Consider the following 26,551-nt stretch of genomic DNA (forward strand, 5'->3'; position numbering starts at 1 on the left):
GTTTACAGAGATAGGGGCCGCTTTTCACTCTTCATTTAGTTCCCCTAATAGATAGAGCCACTCTAATACGTCTAATGGACTCAATTCTTTGATCTGCTACACTACCTTGACCGGTGCGCTTTCAGCTAACGTCCCTGTATGTATAAGAATAAGAACCTTTATTTATGGAGCACTTCTCAAAACAGTGTTATAATAAAAAATAAAAAAGTGAAAAATAAATAACGTAAGAGTGGCTAAATCTGAATACACTCTTTTATATGAAATTTAATATTCAACTTCTCAAATATGTATGATTTCACATAACTTTCCATTTGATAGAAACTCTTTTTAATATTTAGAAAAGAGAATGAAATGCTAAAGGGGAAATGCAGAGAAAGTTTTCAAAAGTGTGAAGAAGAATAGAAAGGAGCATATCCACGGGTTCCCCCCGTGGCTCAGATGTAAAATTCCATGACTTTTCCCATGACTTTCCATAACTAAGTAAGAGCAATTCCATCAAAAACTTAAAACAAAAAAAATGTCTTTCTTCCTGGTTTGTCAATGTTATTTTACAGCGTAGAAAAGGGTGAACAGTCTGGTCTCTGCTGCAGTTGGGCTGCTGTAGGGAAACCCACTGTAAGCACCATCTGATGCAATAAATGTATGAAACAAGTCATCCTGGTATATTCCTGTAATGTGACCCATTTTTAAAATTCCCTTCCCTGAGAATACACCTCTAAAATCCCATGATATTCCAGAAATGCCATGACCAGTGGGAGCGCTGTAATGAAACATTTTGTTTTTTGCTACCTGGCTGTAATATGCTGCTGACCAGAACCAGCAGTGAGTGCTGGATCTAAAGGAGGCCAGTGTGTCCTCGGCCCTCCTCCCAGCTAACTGGGCTGGAAGAAGCTGCTTGCTTCCCTCGGCTGGCGGAGAACAGACAGGTCATTGTGCCGAACGCCCGGCCCCTCCCATGTCAGAGGTCCCCTTCCCCTTGATGCCCTCACCAACACACACACACACACACACACACACACACACACACACACACACACATAGACACACAAGCAAGGATGCAGTGGAGGGTAAACACACCTATACCTTTCTATTTGTGGAATAAACACCTTTATCCATCTTTTGAGGCTAGCATAAAGCTTTAGGACATAAATTCATAGTATGCATCATAGTAGGTTGTATAAATACTGTGACGTAGTTGCGCACATCCAAAAAACCTTCAAGGCAGGTGCTGGACCAATGTAAGACAGCATGAAAGAAAGAAAGAAAGAGGAAAGTCCGCACACTGTAGCTCCCTTTACTTATTTTAATTAAACATCCCACATGTAACATTTTACATGTCTGAAGAAGAGCAGTAGCTCAAAACGCAGTAGCTCAAAACGTCACATGTGGGATGTTTAATTAAAAGAGCTAAAGGGAGCTACAGTGTGCGGACTTTCCTCTTTCTTTCTTTCATAGTAGGTTGTATCAGAAGGAAAATACATGAAGTATTAATGGGAAGAAGGATAAATTGATGCTTTTCTGAAATTATTTTGTTAAATTATAGGGTTCATGATCACCGACTGGAGGTCATAATTTGCCCACTTTTTTTATCTAACACAACATTTCACACAAATACACACACATACATATACATGAACACAATCACAGAGATGCAAACAGACATACACACAGGATGCCAATCTTTATGTAACATGGTAGCTGAAACAAATAAACCAGGCAGTTTTGAGGTGGCTGGAGCTCGGTCACAGTCACCTATACTGCGGTGCAGCTTTGGCAGAGTAAATTCAAAACGGCCCCGTTTGCCTACACAGGCCACACAACAGGCAGGTGCACAATCTTTCCATTTAGCAGAATCCATCCAGTCCCATATGGCACACGTCATTCACTCATTCACACATACTGTAGATGTGCATACAAAAGCTGTTATTAGCACCACATCAAACCAGCAGCGTCTCTGTGTGACAGCTTGCAACACAAGAGCCTTCTGTTTTTGACAGTCACAAAGGCGACGAGAGTCAAGTGCGGTGTTGGAAAAAACATAAAAAAAGAGACTTTGAGACCACAGGTAAGATCACAGAGAGATGATGTCAGACGAGGAAAAGCAGAAGAAGGCACATCTCCATCTAAGGATCATTCTAGAAGCATCCAGCACCTCAGGAAACACTGTCAGCTCTGCCCTAACTGGGTATTTTCTTGTAGCCTGTCCTCTGTCCTTTCTTACAGTAAGTCTCTAACATGCATCATTCCCCTTACTGGGAATGGACAGAGGGATAGAAATAAATAGAAGCCAAGCCCGGTCCTCCAGCAACACGAGCCGTCTGCCTGGCCATCCATGACTCACTCCATCCCAGCCTCATCGTGAAAGCATCAGGCATCTACCTGCGCCCACAGTCAGGCGAGTGGACACACACAACACAACACAGGAGAAATCAATAGCCGGCCCTTCATGTAAATGGGATTGGATGGGAGCGTGCGCTATACGCTCTCCATTCGATATCTGTTTGACACCGGGTGTGAAGGATTTCTAAGGTTTTACAGTGAGACAGGCCCCAACTGCATCAGCCTGCATCCGCCTCTGTGCTGTGTTGGCTTCATGATGGACGGTGTATTCAGAGAGGAGAGGGGGTCTGAATGTGAGCACAAAGGGCTGCAATCTTTCCACTGGTGCCAAAGAGGCGTGCAACATGTAATGCCACAGTAACAATGACAATCACGCATATGAGGCTGTAATTTGTATGATCGACCAGAGGAAGACCAGCCAATATGACTCAGCACCTGTATTTGCACCCCTCCCTCCCTCTATCTCTCTCTCTCTCATTAAACCATATAGGAAAAAAAAGCTCTGAGCTGAACCATGCCTATTTCTCCTGCATCATGCCCGTTGCTTTGCAGGTTTTTCCACTATCAAATACGAGCTGATCAGTGTCACCCCAATGGAAAATCACCATTGTATTCCCATGGGGACTTGTGGTGTGTCTGTGGTGCTCAATACTGAGTTTAATGTGACTTTATCCTATTATCCCCTATGGTATCACTCTAATATTCCCATATGCGTCCAATTGTTTTGTTGTGATATTCCTATAGTATCCGTCTGTAAATCTGTAGGATCACTTTCTTGCATTGTCACCGCAGCAAGGCGAGCTTCCCGCAGTGACCGCCATAGGTAAAGCCTATTTGTAACACAATGCAGACATTAAGTATTATTGAAAAAAAAAAAATATATATATATAGCCTACACATATTTAAACCCAACAAACAAACAGGTGATTAATTGGATCGATAATAGCCAAGGCAATTAGGCTGATCAATAGCTCTTACCTATCTCAGAGATCTGGTTCCTATAGATCTGTTGCTCAGTCGTGCTTTCATATTCAACTGTTACTGCTGCACAGTTCGGCCAAACCTAAAGATGAGACAGCCGGCAATAGCAAAGAATCATATAAAACCAGACCCAGTTCTCCAATAGGCGAACAATGCGTCCTTTCTCTGTCCATAGAGAGAGGGGGGCAGCTCATCATTTCAGCCTCAGTGCATGCTGATGAGCTGGTCCTACAGCACGGTGTAAAAACTCCCTCTGACACTCTATCTCACATGTTTTTCTTCACTCATTCCCATTCACACAGTAGCACTCGTACTACAGGGCTGTTATAGGGACAAAGAGGTATATTATTTTACCTGTTCGGCGCAGTGTCTTCCAGTGCAACTCCCGGTCTGTCGGACAGAGCGGCTCCGCAGGCACGAGCAGGCTGCAATTACCGTAATGATCGTATCAGCAGCACCGTTAGATTATAGCTGTAGTCTAGTAAATACGGTGTTGTAATTCACTGGGTACAGCGAGATGTGTAAAGGGATGACTGTTTTGTTCACAGGTTTCACTTTCTCTAACGACGACGACGACGACGACGACGATGATGATGATGATGATGATGATGATAAGAATAAGAATAATAAGGTTATCTTGATTTAGGCCTATATAGCTTTCAAAAGTCCTTTACAGCAAAAAATACAAAATAAAAATATATTTTTAATTGTTAACTGTAAAGGACTTTGTAATTTACATAGGCTATATACATAACACAGTCAAGTCAGTGAAAGATAGAAACACCAAACACAAGGAACAGTGATGAAATTAAGAGTAAGCAAGATTATTCCTTTCACTGCCGAAAATGTCCATCACAGGAAGTCATAGTCCCCAGATTCAGTCTTATAATCTTATGTTTCTGAAAATAAGTAAAATATTCTGCCACCAGGGTGAGATTATTCTGTTGTTTCCAAAGCCGTTTCATTTGTTTGAGTATTTTTCTGGATCCTTGTGTATATCTTGAAACAAGGCAGAATAAGGCAGAGGACTCCACAAGCATCAATAAAATTCTGTTGTAAAAAGTAAAGTTGTTCTGCACTGAAAACTAGTGAAATGGTCTCACTGCACTGGCACATTTTTTGTATTTGTTTTAAGAAAAACAAGATGTTATTGGACAATTGGACAAATTCTTATCAAGTGGGGGGTCCTGAATATGAAACCCTGTGGGAATCCCTGCTCTGATTTATACAGGTGCTACTTCCTATAAATACACAGGGCGTTGATCGGTCTCCATGTTTTATTCAGCAGCTCTCTTGCATTGTAAAAAGCCATTGAATAGATAAATACAGATTACAGTGGACAAAGAACCGCTCTCTGCTGTATCATGGTAATCTGATCATTTGCCCATTTGCTTTATGCCAAGCAATAGGGAGTCTGATGATGAAGGGAGTGTGTTTTTTTATGGGTGATACACTGCACAAGACAAAGTTGGGATTTTTTTTTTTTATATGCAAAATTGTCACTAGACTAGACTGGACCACGGCAAGGTCATCATGTAACAGGCAGACAGGGGCAGAGCTAGGGGAAAGGTTGTCAACTCAATGATGACTTCCACAACATCAGTTTACTAGTCTCTCTCTCTCTCTCTCTCTCTCTCTCACACACACACACACACACACATCCTGTCCCACCTCTGCTGTCCTGTCATGTGCCCCTTCAATTTACCAATACATGGGCTCATTCCTGACCTCTGGCTGACCAGACTGAAGCCACACTGTGGCCAGATGCTCCTGTGGTCTTTAGTGTCATCATCTAATCTGAGGCATCTCAAATGTTTTCACGGCACGGACGCCAATCTGATCTGATGTAGTGCCAGGGATCCATATGGGAAGATTTTGTTGCTGAATTGAATTGTAGGACTGTCTACAAAGCATGTGGGGAGATACTAGCGGTACGAGAGAAACCTACAATAGTCATTCTTATACATTCTCTAATTGTGATCATTTCTACTGAATTAAATAATACTGAAACTAAACTACTCCTCATTTTGCTGGGAACCACCTGGAACTCCCTCAAGGGCCCCTGGAGGTCCCTGGACCCTAGTTCTATTTTTTTCCTCTCTGATCTATTCGCTCTTCCTCTTTGTATGGGACCCTGAAGACTCTTGGTGCTACTGGAAGCTCTACTTTCATTTTTCTGTTTAGAGGGAGCAGCAGAATTCATGATGTGAACCAGGAATAAAACATCAGACGTTCTGGGAGTAGCTGCACCTCAGTCTCCTCTGCTTTGTACATCCAGCTCTCCAGCTCCCAGATTTTGTTTTTCTGGGTGAAAATATACAACCTCATGTAGGCTAGTTCTACCTTTTCTATGTCTAGGTCTAGTTTAGGTTAGTTCATAGTGTCATATAGCCTACCTTTTCACTTTTTTTAAGTGTAGCATAAAGTAGTGGGTAAGATTTAGTTTTATTAGAAATCACTGTTTCAACGATGTATATATCAGTATCAGTAGTCTGAGTATCTGATTTGACTAGTATGCTGTAGCATATTGTGATAAGCATTAATTGTAATTTATAAGTGTGCATTTTGATGTATTATTACCATCTTTGTTTCCATGATATTAAAAATTCTATCAGATCTATACCTTAAATCCATTCTACTTGACATAAAGCCTTGAAGGTTTGTAGCAAGTCATCTCTCTGGGCGAATAATGTTTTAATTGGCACCTAAGATAATGATAATGGTTTCATTTATCACAAAGCCAATTAATACAAATCATGGTATTGCATGGGGTGTCAGTCTTAATTCAAATGCAACTTTTTGCTGAGCAGGACCTTTTCAGGGCCATTTTTACACTCATATTGATAACTAGTTTCCATCAATGCCATGTCCAACACTGAAAAAATAGGTTTCAGTGTGCATGCATTCGGAACCAACATCAGTGTGTTCAACATGTTCATTGCCTTACCTGAGTGCACATTGAAGAGCACCCTCTTGAGTATTATTGCAACAATTACAACCAAGCGATGGTGAAACATCACAAAAAAGTACTGCTTTCTTCCATCTGCATATTGCTTTAATGATAGATACCCATTCACTGATTGAGCTGGTTTGAAGAATCAATTGCTGACCTACGATTATGATTATTATGACCTATGATTTATCAACAGCTTTATACTGTTAATTCCAGGAGAAGTAGTTCTGCTTTTATGTTGCTTGAAGCTGGCCTCCATATTCTTTTTAAAGATTTATTTTTTAGGCATTTTATGCTTTATTGATAGAGACAGTGTGAGAGAGAGACAGGAAGGTATGGGAGAGAGAGGGGAGGAGTGATATCACCCCCATGTGGCCAGCAGAGATTTGGCTGGATCTCCTGCTGCAGAGCTGAGACTAATGTTGCCTTCTCTCTTCGTGGAGTGAGATGAAGGCCTCTTGCTCCAAGCTGCCCAGGAGTGAAGCAACTGGCCAGACTGGAAGTGATCACCTCTACCATATGACACTGGGCCATATATTTGAAAACGATCTACACAGCTTCTGTCATTTTTTTCCATCTATTAAAACAAATATGCTTTGTTGTTTCCCAGGAAATACAGTAAAAATCACCAAGGAGAGGATTTTGTTTGTGAAGTTATTACAGCATTTTTAAAAACAGTGAAATAATAACCAATTTGCCTCAGCAGACACTTGCAGCATGGAGAATGGACTGAAAAATAACTCTGAATTTTAGGGGCATTCCAGAATCAGATTACAATTTTAGAATTTATCTCAGTGAGTTTCTAACGGGGCATGCGATCTTTTGACTCAAGCTTAGTATGAACAAGCTCCTCGAGATTTCTCACTGGCACACACATGGACACACACACACGTAGATGAGAAGGATGACCTTGACCACCATCTGCCAATTAGGCCTCCTGGTAGCACTGAAGCCCTGATTATAGGAAGGAGCTTCACATGTGCGCCAGTGGTTTCAGTGGGACCTCTGGCCTTCAGAAGCGAGGGTGGCCTCCACATGAGTGTTATTCCTCCAAATCACTAACTTGACCTTGCACAAGGTTGGTCCTTCCAGTTGCCAAGTCCCACTGAAAACATCTGTGAAGTAGGCTCGGGTAAGGCAGCAGAGGCATTTTGCATGCCCGAAATAAAAGCTTCAATCATTTCATACTACTGTTATTTTGTACATCCTGCATACATACATACATGCTGTAATTCTCATGTTTCATTTGTTGCATTAGAAGTGTTGTAATTGTCAGTTGGGTGTCTCATTTGCTCTATTCTTATATTCTTTTTTTGCTGTATCTTATTACTATTTGCTGCTGCAACGTGACAATTTCCCATGGGATTACTAGCTTCATTGTCTTGTCTTATTGTAACAAAAAGCGCATACCTCATTGGATATTTATTTTGATATTATTCAGTGTCAAATTCTGTAATTATGAAGATAAACAGTGTCATACGTGTGCGCTATGTGAGCAACACAGGCCTGTCAAATCTTATTGATTATTGATTGATTATTCAGTCATTTCCCACAAAGGTAGTTAGAGAAACTCAAATCAATTCGGAAAGAGAAAAAAAAAAAGGTTAGATTTTACTCAAACGGACTGGTAGTCCAAACAAGCAGTGCACTAGCCAAAAAGACTCCTAACACCTTGTTTTTCTTTCTTCATAAAAATTATCATATATCAAAATTACAGAGTCAACAAACAAGAAAAAGCTGTGAAATCAAAAAGCACATGTAAATCAAGTACAAGTTACATAAATATGGTCTAATAATACAGTGTTTATATATAAAGACTTTTCTGTGACAAGAGTGAATAGAAATAAATAGCATGTGACAGCTACAAACAGTATGTGGACCTGAGACTACAGTTGGGTCGTGCTGGTACATATCTCTTTACATACAGTACATTAGCACCTGAAAAGTGTAGTGGGAGCTATTCATTTAAAACCATTGTGGCACATTTCACAATACTCACAAAATAAAGACTTTCTCTTCAAAGGATTATGCAAATAACATGAAATCACTATATTCAAGTAATGTAGTAAGTATCCCGAAGAGGTTTTTCCTCCTGGTCCCAGACATCTGAGGGGATCTGCAGAGACACAACAAACACATTCACTAACATTAATTATTCCTGTCCAAGTCTTCTCTGTATGTGTTCAACACCTCTGGGAATACAGTGACACTCCTCCTTTGTGCTTTTGATGTGTGACTAGATGAAAGACTTCTGACTCAATTAATGAACAAATAACATGTGAAAGTACTTACTGAATGAATGAATGACTAAATGACTTACCAAATTAATGAGTGGATGAGTGAAGGAAGAAATGAATGAATGAATGAATGAATGAATGAATGACTTACTGAACAAATGAATGAATGAATTAATGACTTACTGAACAAATGAATGAATGAATGAATGAATGAATGAATGAGTGAGTGAGTGAGTGAATGAATAAATGACTTACTGAATGAATGAATGACTTACTGGATGAATAAATGAATGAATGAATGGATGACTTAATGAACAAATAACTTACTGGATGAAGGAATGAATGAATGATTGATTGAATGAATGAATGAATGAATGAATGAATGAATGAATGAATGAGAGAATGATGAATAAATGACTTACTGAACGAATGAATTTACGAATGAATGAATGACTTACTGAATAAATGAATGAATGACTTACTGAATAAATGAAAGATGTATTGAGTGAATTATTGAACAGAATAAGCAAACGAATGGACATGTACAAAAGAATTTCAGAAGAACTGAACAAATGAAGAATGAAACAAATTCTACATTATGCTATTCTACTAGTATCACAGAATTTGCATGAACTTCCATAAAAGCAGAGTGACTCCACAGTGAGCTCTGCAGTGTTTTCCCACCTACATGTAGGTACAGTAGAGGCAAGGCACTGGTCCCTTCAGCAGCCTCCGAGGCTGTTGTTCCTGCTCTGTCCAGCAGAGGGCGGTGTAGCACTGGAGGAGAAATGGGAGTTGGACTCGTTTGCTGCTGTGGAGGAGGAGGAGGAGGAGGAGAAGGAGGAGAAGGAGGCGGAGGCGGCGCTAGTCTCTGACCACTTGGATGGGGCTTGTTCCTCTTCATCCGAGCGCAGGGCCTCCTCCTCCTCCTCATCCAGAGGAAACACCCGTGGCTCCCATGGGGCCCGAGGCTGCAGGGGACACATAATGCACACGTTATGGGCTTTGGAGCCACTAATGCACATAAATCTGCATCTCTAGGTACATAGTTTTTTTTACATCAGATGTCTGGACTCCTCTCTCTGTACATGTGTATGTCTAGTCTTGTTTATTTATATAGTGCTTTATCACAGTCAAGTCTCATAGGGCTTTACATAGCATCATATATCATACTACATCATACATACTACATACAGTATGCAGTATATACTATACATATATCATGTACATCCTAAACTACGTCATATACCTATACATACTATACATACTATACTATATAGTATACATATCTGGAAAACTGCTTTTGTCCTGCTGCTGTTTAAAGGAGGTGACAATTCTGACCCTAATTGTTACAGACCCATATCTCTCCTCCCCGGTCTTGCTAAGCTTCTTGAGCAATTAGTCAATACCCAGATTTGCAACTATCTGCGCGAGAATAGTATTCTCTCGGAATTCCAATCAGGCATCCGAAAGAACCATAGCTGTGCCTCTGCCACTGTCAAAGTTTTAAATGACATATATTCCAATCTTAACCAAAAAATCTCATGTGCTGCACTGTTTATTGATTTATCCAAAGCTTTCGACACAGTCGACCACAATATTCTTCTAGACAAACTCTCACTTGTTGGTTTTTCCGACCACTCCATATCCTGGTTTTCCAACTACTTCGATGGGCGCTCACAGTGCGTCCATTTGATCTCCCAACCCTGCTCTGCTACCAAAGGAGTTCCCCAAGGCTCTTCACTAGGACCAACTCTATTCTCCATTTACATCAACAACCTCCCTGAAAAAATCTCTAATGCATCCATACATCTTTACGCCGATGATACCGTAATCCAATTTCCACCCAATCAATAAAGTATTTCTGATTCTGATTCTGTAATCTATGCATCTGCACCCCAACCACTCACCGCTGTATCCATTCTCCAAGACAATTTCACCTCCATCCAAAAAACACTCTTCGAATCCAACTACTGAATGCCTCCAAAACCAAATTCATGATTTTTTCACATAAGAAACCATCTCCAGCTAATTCAACACAGTGTTCCCTAATCACTCTCAACAACATCCCCATAGATCGCGTCTACACATATAAATACCTTGGCATGTGGTTAGACGATTCCCTTAGCTTTAACACTCACATCAGTAAACTCCAAACCCAAATCAAATCCAAGCTTGGTTTCCTTTACAGAAACAAGCTCTGTTTCACTCACTCCTCCAGAATCTCCATGTCCAAATCATGTATTCTCCCCTCCTTCGATTATGGTGATGTTATTTACCAACATGCCACAAAAAATACCCTTGCAAAACTGGATACTCTCTACCATTCTGCCGTCATATCTGCCACTGGAGCCCCCTACCATCATCACTGCTCACTTTACAGTCAAATAGGCCTCACCTCTCTCCAGGCCAGACGTGAGTCACATTGGTACACCCTGATTTACAAAGCACTCACTGGACACACCCCGGCCTATCTATCCAAACTACTGTGCATATCCACGTCTACTTACAACCTCAGATTTCTCTAATTTCTCTCGCTGTCCCAAAAACCAACAACTCCTTTGGTAGCAAAGCCTTCCACTCTGCTGCTGCATCAGCCTGGAATGGACTTAATAAATCGCTACTGCTGGGCCAGTTTGTTGACTTGGCTGCCTTTGGCAGACTATTGAAGTCTTTTTTAACACACGTCTGCAAATGTCAACTATCCTGCCACCCCTGCCCCCCGTGTCCTAACCCTGCACTGTCTTGTCTGGCCTGTATGTTAAGTCTGGCCAATATGTTAAGTCCTTTTACTACTATTTGCTATGTCAGTGCCTGTCTTTACTAATGTTTCAACTCTGTTTATATTTGTTTATCTGTATTGCTGCTATTTTGTGTGTGCCTCTGTGCCTTTTTGGCAGGTCGTTATTATAAAAGAGAATGTGTTCTCAATAACCTACCTGGTAAAATAAAGGAAATAAATAAATATAGCCTTCTGTAGACTTGGTATAGGGTAATACTCATTTATACTGTAAATTCACATATATTTTTCTTAGGGTCATATTTTCATTATCTTGATAATTATATATTATTATTATTATTATTTATTATTTTCATACTGCATATATTTTCATAGTTTTCATGTGTTTTGTACATATTTTTATTTGTCTCAGTATGCCCTGCTGCTGTTATATTGCACATAGTACATGCTGTAATTCATACTTAGCCATTCATATACAGTAATATCTCAGCACCTGGAGGAGTAATTGTTGAGTCATTGGTATTCATCAACAACCTAATCAACCCCCCACAGATATATTGTGCTCATTCTGTGCTATGAGGCAGTAAAAACCTTACTTATTGCCCCTTTAAAATGCGAAGACACTGCATTTTCTCAAAAAAGTTTATTAAAAAGTTATTCTCTTCCATCATCTTTAGGCTGCAGGCTCAGAGGTACGCAGCAACATCAAACACTGAAATCAATGGAGCTGAGCCTTTTATTGCGTGTACTGGCAGCACAGTGTCTCGAGGTGTGTGTGTGTGTGTGTGTGTGTGTGTGTGTGTGTGTGTGTGTGTGTGTGTGTGTGTGTGTGTGTGTGTGTGTGTGTGTGTGTGTGTGGTGGAGGTGATTAGAGTGATCTTCAAACCTACATTCTGCACACTAGGGAGTCCTCGGCTGACTGCCCTTTTCTTCAAGTGCTAGCCCACCCCACGAACTCAGTTCAATCAATCAATGTCTCACACACACACACAAACACACACACACACACACCACTGGTGATGACCCATCGGGTGTCATACTGCTCCAGGGGCTAATGTGATGCACAGATGAGAAGTCCTACCCCACAAAACAGATTTAAAAAAAAAAAATTGAGCTACATGGGACAACAAGGACAAGGACAATCATCCAGAATGCTGTACTCGGATATTAATTTCCCAACTGCTGTTGGCATGACACTGAAGACCAGATGGATGTTTTTTTCCTCCAAAGAATGGGCAGTCCTCAAGAATTGTATTTGTTTTAAAGAGTCGGGAAAGAGGCAAAAAATTAGATGTGACTATGAGCCTGGGATTCAAACATGCTTTGCTGCTATACATACAGTATATGAAGTATGATCCACCACAACCCTGATAATTCTTATTCCTTATTCATCCCCTTAATTTTTTTTCTATGCCATTCAAGGGTTGTTTTATTGCTTTGCATGGCTCTGTTGCCTGAATACAAAATCAAGCATTGTGCTCTAATCAGCATCTTTTAGGGGTGCTGGAGTGCTGAAAGAGCGGCAAAGCGGCGATGTCGGAGATATCTGCGGTATAGAGGAGGTTGATTAGGAGAATCTGCTTAAATAGCCGGTGGATGACTCATTCCTTCTCCAATCAGAGGAAAGTGGAGCAGAGCACGGCAATCAGAGCATCATTAGCTGGAGCGAAGAGGAGACAAGCATCTGTGTGGGCTCTCAAGGACACATCCAGGCTTTATAATGGGGGCAAACACACCCACACACACCCAAACTCACACACTACAACTGGGATAGGCTTTTCGTTTTCCTGCAACCACTCATTACTCTTGCTGTCTCTCCTTGAGTGCGAATGAAACAGCCTCATATTAAACCTGAATGTTTCAGAAAACATCCTTTAAGCACATGCAATATCCTGTTGTTTTTCATCCTATCTTTGTCTCTATGGTTTCTCTCCATCAAACTGCATGGATAAAAAAAAACAATTTCTACCTCTTGTCAGCTGTTATTTCCCTTCTGTACACTTCTCTATCATCCATGACCATTTTAATATCACAAGAATAATTCATTCAGTGTATTGTCCAGGCACTATGGGTCTGACCCTTGACCACCTTACTATTGGTTGCTTTTCATGGTGGAGATCAAGCATGTCAAGTTTATTCTGCTGTTGCACTCGCTGTATCTTGCTCTGGATAAGAGAATCAGCTAAATGCCTAATGTATAAAATATAAATTGTATACTACCCAGTAAAGCAGAAATGTAACAAACATAATATTTAAAAGGGGTGGAGCCACACTTCATTCTCGTTTTTTTCAACTGCACATAATGTAAGAAAAACACATACTGTAATAAAGTGCCCATAATGTAGTAAATGCTGGACACACACGAACCAACATAAAACATCATAACTTATTACATTGTCTGCCAAAAGGTCATTAAGTTACATGTCATTTTACTACATTATGGGCACTTTATGACTTTTTATTACAATACAGTCATTACAATATGTGCAGTTATTACATTCTAGGTAGCTCCACAGAAGGGAAACTGTCTGTTGTCTGTTTTTGATGACATAATGACGTGACAGCCCATAGGACATTCCTTGTGAACTGCTTCCCACAGGACCCGGACCAGCACACTCTGACCCCCTTTACACCTTGCATTAAAATGCGTTTTGGGTGATCAGATTGCAATCGGATAGTGCTTGACCACATGAAAGTACAGGTGTAAATGCACCCAAGACGCATTGAGGACGGACTGTGATCCGATCGGCCAAACCACCTCTGGAGGTGGTCAGGGACGCATTGTGACCACATTGAACACAAGTGTAAATGCAATTGCGTTTTCAATCCACATACAACAACTACGTGGGCGGAAATACATAATCGCGCGCGACTTTCGTCTTCGGCATTCCAGTTGTTGAAGACGGCTTCTTCCCCCACTTCCAAAAGCAAGCATTTAATTGGCAAATTTATGGTTTCTGCGGTGTGCTCGGTGTTCATGGCAAGACCATTCTCTCCGCAGAGCCACAACATTTCATGGTAAATGCGGTAGCAGCGCGGTGTTCACGGAGAGTGCAGAATGTCCTCCTATTGTCCATTTTTGCCGGTTGTCAGCTGTCACCTGGCTCGATTAGACTTACTTCCCTGGTAACCAACTAACATAGCAACCATTAACCAATCATAGCCTCTGAACTGATTGCGGCGTTTGCGGAGGCCTCCGCAGAGTTTCATTTTTTGAGAGGAGCGCGGAGCTCGGTGCAGACCCTCCGCAGACCCCCTGCGGAGCTCCGCACTCGCCGCACAGACCCTCCGCAACGCGAACACCGGGCACACCGCAGAAACCATAAATTTGCCTAATAAGCGCAGCTTCACGGATGGGTATCATATTTTTTTTTTTTTTTTTGGACCCACACAAACGGAGGAGGATGTGACGTTCGGTTGTTTGAGCTGGACAGAGTGATCGGATCTCAATCGGATCTCAATGTGGACACTGGAGACACATATTAATACCAGGTGTAAATGTAATCAGGTCAAATCATATCTAGATACAATCTGGATACGAGACGCATTTTAATGCAAGGTGTAAAGGGGGCCTCTGATTCTCCCAGGTGGTTTTGGGGGGTTGGGGGTTTAAGCTGTGTTGCTTTGGGTCTTACCTGCCACTCCTCCCAGCTTGGCTGTTCGTCGGTGTCCAGCTGAGAGCAGCTCCACTCCATAGAGCTCTCCTCTCCCGAGGCGCACACCCCCTCCCCGCTGCCTGACGACCTGCTGCCGGACCTGCCGTGAAAAACAAGCATACCCCACATCGAACTTCAGTTTCTTAGTATCCCAGTTGTGTTTACGTGCATGGGAAATCACATTCCTAACCCAGTTGCTCGGGTTACCAGATTCTGGGGTGCCGCTGATCTTCCGATTATAAGAAATGCAGTTAAGATGTCTGCTGATAAACCCATTCCAACTGTGCCGAAATAATAACATTATCTTAGTAGAGGACTAGGGCAGAACTGTTCTTTTAAAATCTTCCATTGTAATTCTTCAGCCCTTAGGTGTATAAGGCTGGGGACACACTACATGACTTTTAGGCCAGTATAACCACCATTTAGCCATCATGACTGATTTTTAAGATCAGACCAAGTCAGCAGTGGTTTGGGTTGTTGCAATGGATAGTGGGCACTGATGATCTTGTATGTGAGGGTTCAGGACTTTAATATCTTTTCTACTGATCAAGTCAGGACATCACAACTATTTGAAACATGCTTGATTTGTACACTTCAAATCTGGACAAGTCTTGACACTCTCCTGTAGTGTGAGCGGATCAATCACTCAAACCTGAAGTGAGTCCATGAATAGCCAATGAGTGTTAGGGCGTTTTCACACCTATAGTTTGTTTGCTCTGGTCCGAATCAGTTGATGAGTTTGTAAACTTGGAGCGTTTTCCCCTTGGTCCTAAGCAAACCAAAATGCATCACTACAAACCACGTGAGAACGTTCACTCCGCTTATTGGTCAGATGTGTCTGGGGCGGGAGCAAGAAAGTAAATACAGGAAGAAGGTCCTGTGTTCTGGACTAGTGCACATTGCTATGCAACATGGAGCAACGGCAGAGTTGGCATTTGCTCATAACTGTTGTAATTATCTGGGCAATATACCAGGCAAAACTGTACCAGCAGAATGCCAAATGCACTTCGAGGAAACGTCTTGAAAATGCTATGTTCCCACCACAAATGAACTGCTCCAGAGTTCGTTTAGGACCGGACCGAGACCACCTCCTCTAAAGGGTCTCGTTGCGGTTGTTTTGGTCTGCACCCGAGTACAATTACTGTGTTCACACCTGCCCAAACGAATCGCACCAAGGGGGAAAACGAACCAGAGTCCGATTTAACCCGACTAAAAGCGCAGGTGTGAAAACGCCCTTAAGTGCCAGAAAAGGACAAATTGTTCCACCTCCATGTTAGATTTGGTTGTGTGTTGTAGCAGTGTGCAAGCTCATGTTTTCTCAAGATTTGGGGGTTGAATGATGTTAGTACTGGGGTCATGTTCGTTCCCTAAATCCAAGTGTGTGCATCCCTATGCTCCAACAGTCTTTGTATCTGCATGTGAGTGTGTTCCACCTGGTGGGGCGTCGGCAGCTTCGGCTCTTTCCCCAGGACAACCAGCGCAACTTCTCTCTCTGCTCTGACGCCAAGTGTCTCTGGGCAAAGGCTGCATCAGTGAGAACCTCCACCTGAGAAACACACACACACATGCACACACATGCACACATGAAGATGATATTTTCTTCAGAAATATCAAAACAGCTGCTCCTGTCTAAAGGGATGGGACTGTACCTCCCACTCCTCCTCCCTGTCCTCTTCCTCCTCCTTCATTAGAGACTGGGAGTCCACCACCCTCCAACTGTGGAAAAAGACAGACTTTGTGAGATGAATGACAAATCATGGACTATGTGCATAACAACTCTCTGACTATTATATTAAAAAATATGTATAGCAGCGTTACTACATATCAGACATGGGACTCAAACAGCCTGAAAAGTGGGAGTCACTTGCAAGGTAAATAAATCAAGTATTCGTCATGGTTTGATCAAGCATAAATAAATAAATAAATAAATTATAAAGCACTTTGAGAGGAGCTGATTTTTTTGGTCATGATTGACCCCAGCCCCTACCACTCCTGCTGATAATGTATTCCTCCTAATCCAACCACTTTTACAACTGTGCCAACCCTGTTATAGCACCTCTGATCACATAGTCACCAAAATCTGTTGGTCACGGCTAAGTGCACTAGTGCCATGAACTCGTGCCAGAGCCCCCGCCTACGCTTTGATTCACGAAAACAGGGCCCTAACAATTATACGTGACTCTTATTAGATCCAGTTCTGTCCCATACCTGGGTGTGAGGATGTCTTTGTACTGCAGCTTCTCCACTTTGGCGGTAGCAGCCAGCGACATGGGGATGACGATGTTGTCGATGCTGTACACACTCTCCCCCTGCCGTCTGCGAACAAGGCCCTGACAGGAAACATGACGTTGTAACATTGCATTGATAACCGTTGTAGCTGACAGTTTAAACCAACAACTTAGAAGTGTTCACATGTTCAAACTCGTTTGAAGTCGTTAGGATGCCATGACTTTCGGTAGACTTTGATCAGCTTTTTGACACTTTAGAACACGTGTGCACTTTGTAAGTGATGCGTTTGAGTTCATGTTTTACAGCAATCTGAACACTGCAATGTGAAATACTGATGAAAAATCCAGCAAGTTGTTCTGCTTGCCATGGCATTGTTAAGAGTTTGTTATATTTGAGGTGAATATATCATTCCCTACACTTGACTTAAGGTATTTCCGTGTTGGTAATGTCAGAATTCAGGAAGTCAGAGAAGTCAGAGTCCATCGTCAAACCCTGAGTTCCCAAGTAATATTTACCAGATGAAAGCTGAGGTGAACGGTATTTTCAAGTTAGAAGCTTGTATCTACTGTTGTTCCATATGCCATGAACGCAGCATTACAAAGACATGGTCCACAATCAAATTTGATGCTCAAATCGCTATCTAATTATTTCTCAATAGGATTTGTTTAAACAAATACATTTACACTCTACATTTGACACTATCTGACCTATTTGGAGGTGTGTATGTGTGTATGTTACCTGCGAGGCCTGCTTGCGTGTTTGTGAGGTCTGTGTGTAGGTCTCCTCCAGCGCCTCCTCTGAGCTTTCCTCAGGGTCACAGAGCTGGTACAGGACATCCTCTTCATCTAGGCATCACACACACACACACACACACACACACGCCACACACACACACAGAAAGCGTAGACTTTATTGCAGCTATAATAGCCATTACTATATGAATAAAAAGACCTTTAAAACAGTGCAGATCTAAAGGACTACACCGAGTTTTTGGTGGACTGGCCTGTTGGTCAATGTAGCTGTTAAGTTATGAGAACACAGACACCAAAATCTACGGTAAATTGCTTTCTCCAGCGCTCCATGCTAACACTACAGCATACACTATGTTGAGTGATAGTAGGCGACTAGCATTATCCAAAATAAGAAGATGGACCTTTTTGTAATAAAATGTTGTGAATGTTCATAAATTAAAAAAATGAAACATCATTAGGCTAATTAGGTATAGTTGATGTAGCCAGGTTTATTTGGAACTGTTTCAGGTGTGAAACCACGTATTCATCCGCTGCGTAGTGATTTCCCTTTCCCCCAACACCTTCATTTGCTGTGGAAACAGGGAAAGTAGTCCTTGGTAACACAATATTTTTCCATCATATTTTGTGTAAATTTTGGCTGCACATCATTTAAAATGACTTACCATGGTCAATAAATTCTTCTAATGTGTGTCCTGTCAATTTTCTAAATAATTGTGTCATTAACAGGATATAATGGATATAAAATAAAGCAGCAGCTTTCAATCCCAGTCCTCTGGACTCAGAGACCTGCTGGGTTTCATTCTAGCAATCTAATCAGGGATTGATTTACACCTGGGATGCCAGGTGAATGCAATTAACGGACATTAACTGGCTGGTAAGAGAGAAAACCAACAGTACTCCGGTTCACGGGGACCAGGATTGAAAACCACTGTGCTCATGTGTTAGCATGGAGCACTGGAACCAAGCTACTGGGAACATATGGATGATTTTGGTGTCTATGTTCTCATCATGTAACAGGTAAGATAGGTAAGACAAGGCAAAGACTTGGTGTATTCCTTTAAACCCATACAAGTCTGAGTGGTTTCTTTTCACACACACACCTTCTATCACCCTGTGGCTGTTCCTTTTCTTCCTCTTCCTCTGATAGGCTCTCCTGTGTGGCATCTGAGCAGATCCCGCCCACCCGATAGGCGACACACCCCTAACACTGGCCCGCTGATGCCTTGCATGATGCTTGTAGTTGTGACCTAGCGTGACACACACACACACACACACACACACAGATTTAGTACACCACAGGAATTTCCCCTTGCATTCAAAACTGCCATCCAATCCCTCAGGGATTATGCGGTTTGGTTAAAGTGTACAATAGTCTGTAAAAGCTAATCCTTAACTATCAGTCCCATTACGTTAGGCGGATGACTGCTTGTCAGCGTCCTGAACCCTGCTCTTATCACACAATGGAGGGGTTTTTTTTTTCCTGTAAGCCTACACTAAGTAAACTGGGGGGACAAAAAGATGCCATGTTCCAGGTAATCTTCATTATGAGAGTGAGGTAGATGCCAGCTTGATCTTGCTGGCCATGCCTGGGCTGAATCATAATCCAAAATTTGATTTTGGATTTTTTAATACCTTGTAATGCTATGGTGGCTCTGATATTGAATGTAAGACCAATTTAACAATCAAATAAAGAAAGGAAGCAGGCAAAAACAGCCTATTTCTTGAACATAGCTAATGACAGTCCTGAAACTATAAAAGAGCAGTAAAACAAAAAGGGCCACAGGTAATTAAATACTTAGGGATATGATGTTCAACATGTACTAACCCTGTTCTGTACTAATGTGATCAACTGGAAGTGCAAGCAACATAATACAGCATAAGAAAACCCACACTTCTGCCCATCCCATTCACATATTTTGATTTAACTATACAATTAATGGCATTTAATTCAATTGAATCCCAACCAAATGCCCCTAAAGAGGCCTTTTGCCTCTTGCCAGGCTGTTATTGTAAGTAAGACCTTTTTCTTCATAGACTTGCCTGGTTAAACAGAGGTTAAAAAAGACAGAAAGGTAGAGATTGAGGGAGCGAGAGACAAAGCATAGGAGCAAATATGAAACTGGTGACCTTTCTGCTGTCAGTGTACAGGTTGTAGCTCAAATCATCAATCATTGGCAAGGACTGAGGTCATTCAAGCTGACAGGAAATCGACAGAGCAGCAGGTGACGTCTTCAATACCTTTCCAGCTGCCCTGCTATCGCCCGATGCCTCCTCTTTTCTCCTCCCTCCCTTCTCCCACCAAGATGATCTAAATGTCTGTCATTTAGTCTCATATTCAGTCTTAAAATCAAACTTTTTCTTAAAACAAGTGACAAATTCTGCCAGTAGGGGTGAGATAATTCCAGTTGTTTCTAGTGCCGTTTCACTTGCTTCAGGATTTTTCAGAAACCATTAACATCTTAAAACAGTGGTTCTCAAACTTTTTCACGTCAAGGACCCCTAAACTGACACAAATTAGACCACGGACCCCCATTTGATAAGATTTTGTCCCAGGGTCCTCCATCTGATAAGATTTTTGCTTTTAGATGTTGTATTACAGAAAGTGTATGAAACCCATGACCAAAATAGTCATACATTCTGTCATTGTGTTACTTATGGATGGAATTATAGTGAAAATAAATTATTCCCCTTTTTGCTGGGGACCCCCTGGTACCCCCTCAAGGACCTCTGTTTTAGAACCACTGTCTTAAAACAAGGTAGAATAAAGCAGATCACTCCAATACTATCAAGACGATAACACCTGATTCGAAATATGTTGATTTGCAGTGGAAAGAAGAGGAATTATCTCACCCTGATTGCAGCATTCTCCACTTGTTTTAAGAAGTTAGTTCAAGGAATACATTGAAAACAACTCCAGTGTGTTTTGGCCTTGCAGTGGCCTTCATGAGGGAGTAGTACACCAAACTGCATGAAGTATTTCACATGTATGTTCTACTAGATTGAAACGTTCCAACTGGCTATGAAATAATCATAAAGGTTTTAGAGGTTTTTGCACAAGAGTGGCTTGGAACAGCATAGGCTGGTCTCTCAGTTCATGTCCAAAAAAACAAAAAAACAAAAAAAACATTGTTTTTCATAACCTACTGTATATCTATTGATATCACAGCTTAGTAATGTAATTTAAGCTCCATTCTCTCTCAGTTGGCTATTTTTTCAGTATGTCCCAGAAATTTGAAATGCTTTTCAGCACCTATATCTATTGATCTCCAAAGTCACATTGAAACGAGTCCCTCCCCCTTTCCTGATTGGCTTTATTTTGTTCATCCATATCTACTGATCCCAAAAGTCGCATTCAGATGTTTAATCATTTATATCTGTTGATCCCGGAGTTGCATTGGCATGAGTGATGTGTTGTCGGACCCAAAAGTGAGTATCCTATTGATTAGTGATGTCATTTACTCCCCTTCCCCTTTCCTGATTGGCTGTTTTTTGATTGTCTATATCCATATCCTTTTCCTGATGGGCTGTATGAAAATTGCACTGTTTTGAGTAACCAATAAACTGTATTAGGATTTTGTAGTTGGTTTTATTCAGCCAAATATGTCAGAGCTTATCACGAATTATGTGCTTGTTTCAGCAGAAAACTGTGGTTGCATTGGGCAGCTCCCAGTGTGAATGTGTACAACTGTGTGAATGTGAAGCAGGGTGTTGCTGGAACAGAGCATGGTGCTTAGTCAGCCTTCCCTGGATATAAATAAAAGTTAAAAAAAAAAAACGTCCCCATTCCATCTTCCCTCCCTTTCTTCTCTCCTAAGATCACCCGATCATCAGTTGTTCTGGATCATTAAGCTCCACTGTGGACGATGGCGACAAACCATGTGAGCGAGAGCCAATCGAAGCCCTGAACTCAGAGGCAAGTAGATGCAGGGGTGTATTAATGATTAACCAACTCACTTCACTAACTCACAATAACATACAAAGACACACATGTACACACACACACACACACACACACACACACACACAGACACACATTGACATTGGTGAGACGCCAGTTGATTTTATTTCCATCTACAGTTCAGTGGGAAGCCTCATACAGACCCAGTGGGACATCTGACATGACTGGAACTAATTATGACGCTCCACAGGGAGACAACAAGTAGACACAGAACTGGACAGACCAGAACAGAATAAACCAGAAGAGAAGAGAAGAGAAGAGAAGAGAAGAGAAGAGAAGAGAAGAGAAGAGAAGAGAAGAGAAGAGAAGAGAAGAGAAGAGAAGAGAAGAGAAGAGAAGAGAAGAGGGCAGGTTACCAGTACTGGTGTACAGTAGGAACTTACTGCTGTGTAGCGGTGTGGAGCTGTGTGTCAGTCTGTTGTAGTGTCCTGGACTGGACAGTTTGGCGTTGACCACCAAAGGCCTTTGGGACCACTCTTCTCTGGCCAGAGCCCTCTGCAAGTGGTGGGACAAAGGAGTGTCTGGGAAGAGAGGACATGTAAACATTACATGACAGCAAATCACACAAAATTACCTCATAGCATGCAAATGAGCTCTGCTTCATACTCCACTACTGAATCTATGTGGTCAGAATACCACAACAGTTTTGATAGTCAAATATTTTCACGATCCATAACATTAGCATATCTCTAAAGGCAAGCCCACAGACAGTTAGAGTAGTTCTACAATGTGAGACAGGCAGGCAGGAGATGATTGAAGACGTTTCCGCCCAACTGTCACTAATTTTATGAATAGTTTTGAAATACAAAGGTGTGTTTGCATTCAAGGTGTGTTTCAGATGGGCTGAAGGGAATAAATAGGTATCCTGAAGGTAGAATGAAGCTCAGAATACATGAAAATGGATTGATTGATTGAAGAATTGATTAGTATTGAGGAAGTTGTTATTGTTATTTAGTGTCATGTTTCATCCTGTCTGAACATGAAAACAAAGAAATACACTTGGCAATATTCTAATGCACCAGCTAATGACTATACAACCACAATGGATACTGCAAGTTATTCATGGAAGAAACAGCATATATGACAATTCTGGAAAGTCATGGTGGACAAATATTTTACAGACAACAAGTCCAAAGCCACTTTTGAATTGTTGTGCAATTAGACTGAACCATTTCTCAGGCTGATCATGCCAAACTTGGGTCATTTTTTGCAATATATTTCCATTGCTGTTTATCACATAATTTCTTCATTGGCAGAAATGGTTCCAACTGAAGCAAACGTGAAAATGCTTTTGCAATATTGGAGACACTTTTTCAAAATTTGCTGTTTCTATTCAGCTAATATCATAAATGTACATAAAAAACCCAGCACTTCGCATTATCAGAGTTTTCAATTAAAATCATCATCAACTTGATACATCATCAATAATTGCTTCAAGACTGGCTGCTTTCATGCGACAATTGGCTAAGAGCAGCATTACTCAGTGTGCAACAGAGTAATACTAGGATGCACAATGCAGCATCTCCTGATTATCTTTGGATTGCAACATCAAATTTTTTAGTCTACATTACCTCATCATATCAGTGTCAAACTCCCAATTAGACCTAGACGTCTAAGTCTCTTACATGAGACAAGGGCAAATAACCACTTACAACAACTACATCTAGAAAATGCATCTGAGACAGCAGCTTTAGTGCTTAATGAGTTCAGTAATCTTTGTAGTGGAAGTATTGGTACTTCTCCTACCAAAGGAAAGAGACAACACAGGGTGGGCTCTGCAGTGGGAGGTCCTGGAGGTCAGGGGACTGCTGGAGCTGCAGGCAGGGTCGGAGCACAGGACCGAGGGATCACAGGAGGAACAGGAGGAGCAGGAGGACGACGAGAAGGAGGAGGAGAGGGTGGAGGTGGAGCTCTCCAAGTCCTGAGGGAGAGGGAGAAGGAGAGAGACAGAGAGGGAGACAATATGATATATGGACATACCATATGGGATGCTAAAAGATGAAGGGAGCATGGTGAACAAGTGTATAACAGAGGGCTCCGAGCTGCTAGCTCAGTTTGGCTTTTATTTCTCTTTGTGTATTGTTCGGCTGTGAGTCACAATGCCTTGGAGAAGCTGCTCTCAGCCTGAACACACTGATTAAAGTCACTAAGCTGGTAATCGATTTTAAGGCATCAAAAGGTATCCAAGGGTATCAAAACATCTCAAAATGTTGGATTTTTACAATAAGAGCTAAAATTTTCCTCTGGTTTATAGGTATGTGCATGAGCTGATCGAGAACTAGTTTAGAGACGAGGAAATTAGGCTCATCTCAAGTTTCTGGCAGATGTAGAATTGATTCACATGACCGAGTCCACTTCATAATGACTCAAAATGATTACAGATCAGCAGGCTAGTCCAGCGTTCTCTCCACACCGGTAAGCTGTTACATTCAAAGCCTCAAAGTTTGGTGCTGCACAAAATGCAGCATATAAGGCCAATGGGAAATCTATTAAAAACCACGGCAGCCTACGTGTTTTTTGTTTTTTTTTGCTCTCACCAGAGAATCATAATGTGCCAATCAAGCCTCATTGTTGGAGCATTTAGGTTCAGGGGTGAAACAGGAACATGACAGCCATGATGCACAAATAAAGACATTTCATAATGAGCACAAAAGGATAGAAGTCTCTGTTCATGTCCGCTAGTGAAGCGGGTTTGAGTAAAATCATTTCACACAACAATGATGACGACGATATAAAAGAACTGACAGCTGAGGTTTGAATCCATCTGATAAAACAATATCACATTATATAAAGAGATTACCAAAAATAATAAACTTTGGGCAGTGGTAGCCTAATGATTAGAAATAACAATAACAATACCAACCTTGGTCTTCATGCACTCATCCTACTGAATTTAGTGCAGCAAACCCCCCCCCCCCCTTCCTCCCGCCGCCCCATCACCGCTACCCTCCAATTTCATTGGCAAAATGACCATACATGCTCTGCAATCTTCCTTGGCTAAATAAAGGTTAGCGCTTCAAAACGATCGCATGCATTAGTCCATTTGAAGTTAATCCAAGAGATATTATTGTTTAATTAAAACCAGATGTCTGGCTTTAAACTCTAATTCCTCTTTAATTTGCCGAACTATTTTAGTGATATGACACCCCCCCCACCCCCTTGGAATACCTCATAGGCTCCAGAGCATAATATAAATTTATAAAACAAACCTACACAAGACAGTGCGTGACCATTTTAAATCATGAGTGAATAAACTAACAACATGCATGGCGACCTACCTGTGGACTGCTGGTGCTGTGGGTGTGGAAGGTGAAGAGTCTGGGCTTGTGGTAGGTGACCAGGGGTCGGGTCCGGGCGCACACACATGACGCATCAGCCTGGAGGAGCTGCTGCCTCCTTCGGGCCCCCATCCTCCTTCTCTTGGGGCCGTCCAGGGAGAAAACCTCCTCTCCTCTCTGGCCGCTGCGGGACGAGAGCAGACAAGGCCGTGGAAAAGTCAGGGATGTGACTGCAACGGTAATTATAAGTAATACCAGGCCAAGTGCCTCAAGATGATATTCATACAATGAGGTATTAGATCAGTGGTTCTCCAACTCTCGGACTCAAAACCCCCAAACAAAACCTAGTCTTAACCTCTTGTTACAGGCATAAACATGCAGAATGGGTTTTATTAAATTACTTATTTTCCCTTTTCTGGCCATTTTACTTCATTCCATATCTAATCTTACAACTCTCATCCAAAATAATTTTGGGGTTGAGAACCACTGTCATAGTTTGAAGTCATTACCACAGTGTAAAAAGTCAAAATGTCAACATAGATCTTATTGATTCAGTAACATTGGGTGTTTATTGTTCTGTGGGAAGAGTTGAGTCTAAATGGCATTTTTTTGTCCATGATCCCTTTCTATAGGCAATGCATCAATATACTTAGTGTGAATAGGAGACTAGAAATCTTCTTATCACCATCTGGTACAGCATATCTTTAGGTTTGACATGTTTAAGGGAACATGGCTGCAGGGTCAAGTTGCTGTTGTTTTGATGCAGTCCACTTGCAGGAAAAGCAAATTAGATTTTTCACAGTAATTCAAGTTCCCCAGAATGATCTCCATGAAAAGATCAACAAATCAAGTTGCATACAATCATTGTCAGCCTGTGAACGGAGGGGGGTGGGTCAGGCAGGGAGTTAAAAGGGCAGCAGGAAGGAAAGACCTAAACTGATGACTTTGATCCAAATCAGGCTGGACGCTGGGGACCAGGCTGTTCCTCTGGGTTACATTAGAAACAGGGAGCATGGTTACAGTCTTGACAAATTACAGCCCAGGCCTAAAAGACAGCCTTGTTTCCACTGAAGGGCCAAATAAGGGCTAACCTCAGTCTGTATATGTCTAAATTTTTCCTGAAACAAACTGAAATGTCATCTGTGCTATAATATGGTGTTAGTGTCCCATAACTATTTCATCTGGCCCTGGGAAGCACATACTTGTACCTGTTGTGGAAAAGTGGCTAGCCTGCATGTAGTAATGTGAACACTACTTATCCAACATTACGCAAGTGAAAACTCGCTAGTGCTAGTTTCAACCTAGCCAAGGAAGATGAGTCAGAGCAACTGTAATGATAATGCTCATATTATGTACTTTGAATAATATCTGAGACAATCTTACCTGAGTGGAACTTAAGGATTTCGGGCACTAGCCCATTGGGCTAG

The 26,551-nt window shown here is 41.6% G+C and overlaps 1 protein-coding gene across 1 annotated transcript in view; it reads right to left on the minus strand.

Moving 5' to 3' along the window:
- Window positions 1-7,688: 7,688 nt before the first annotated feature.
- The window catches only part of kansl1l (KAT8 regulatory NSL complex subunit 1-like), a 37,764-nt gene continuing 18,901 nt past the window's right edge, over window positions 7,689-26,551 (minus strand). Inside the window, exons 7-17 of the mRNA XM_071542328.1 lie at window positions 25,125-25,308; window positions 23,593-23,767; window positions 22,230-22,367; window positions 18,989-19,135; window positions 17,875-17,981; window positions 17,116-17,237; window positions 16,557-16,623; window positions 16,341-16,447; window positions 14,887-15,007; window positions 9,200-9,482; window positions 7,689-8,390 (exon numbers count right to left, since the gene is read on the minus strand). Of these exons, the coding sequence (XP_071398429.1) occupies window positions 9,234-9,482; window positions 14,887-15,007; window positions 16,341-16,447; window positions 16,557-16,623; window positions 17,116-17,237; window positions 17,875-17,981; window positions 18,989-19,135; window positions 22,230-22,367; window positions 23,593-23,767; window positions 25,125-25,308 (1,417 nt within the window). The 3' untranslated portion in view covers window positions 7,689-8,390; window positions 9,200-9,233. The remainder of the gene's footprint in view (window positions 8,391-9,199; window positions 9,483-14,886; window positions 15,008-16,340; window positions 16,448-16,556; window positions 16,624-17,115; window positions 17,238-17,874; window positions 17,982-18,988; window positions 19,136-22,229; window positions 22,368-23,592; window positions 23,768-25,124; window positions 25,309-26,551) is intronic.

The sequence above is a fragment of the Centroberyx affinis genome, unplaced genomic scaffold, assembly GCF_046629955.1.
Source record: "Centroberyx affinis isolate AG114_WGS23_722 - 3 ecotype Tasmania unplaced genomic scaffold, CSIRO-AGI_Caff_v1 ptg004051l_1, whole genome shotgun sequence".
NCBI classification, from domain to species: Eukaryota; Metazoa; Chordata; class Actinopteri; order Beryciformes; family Berycidae; genus Centroberyx; species Centroberyx affinis.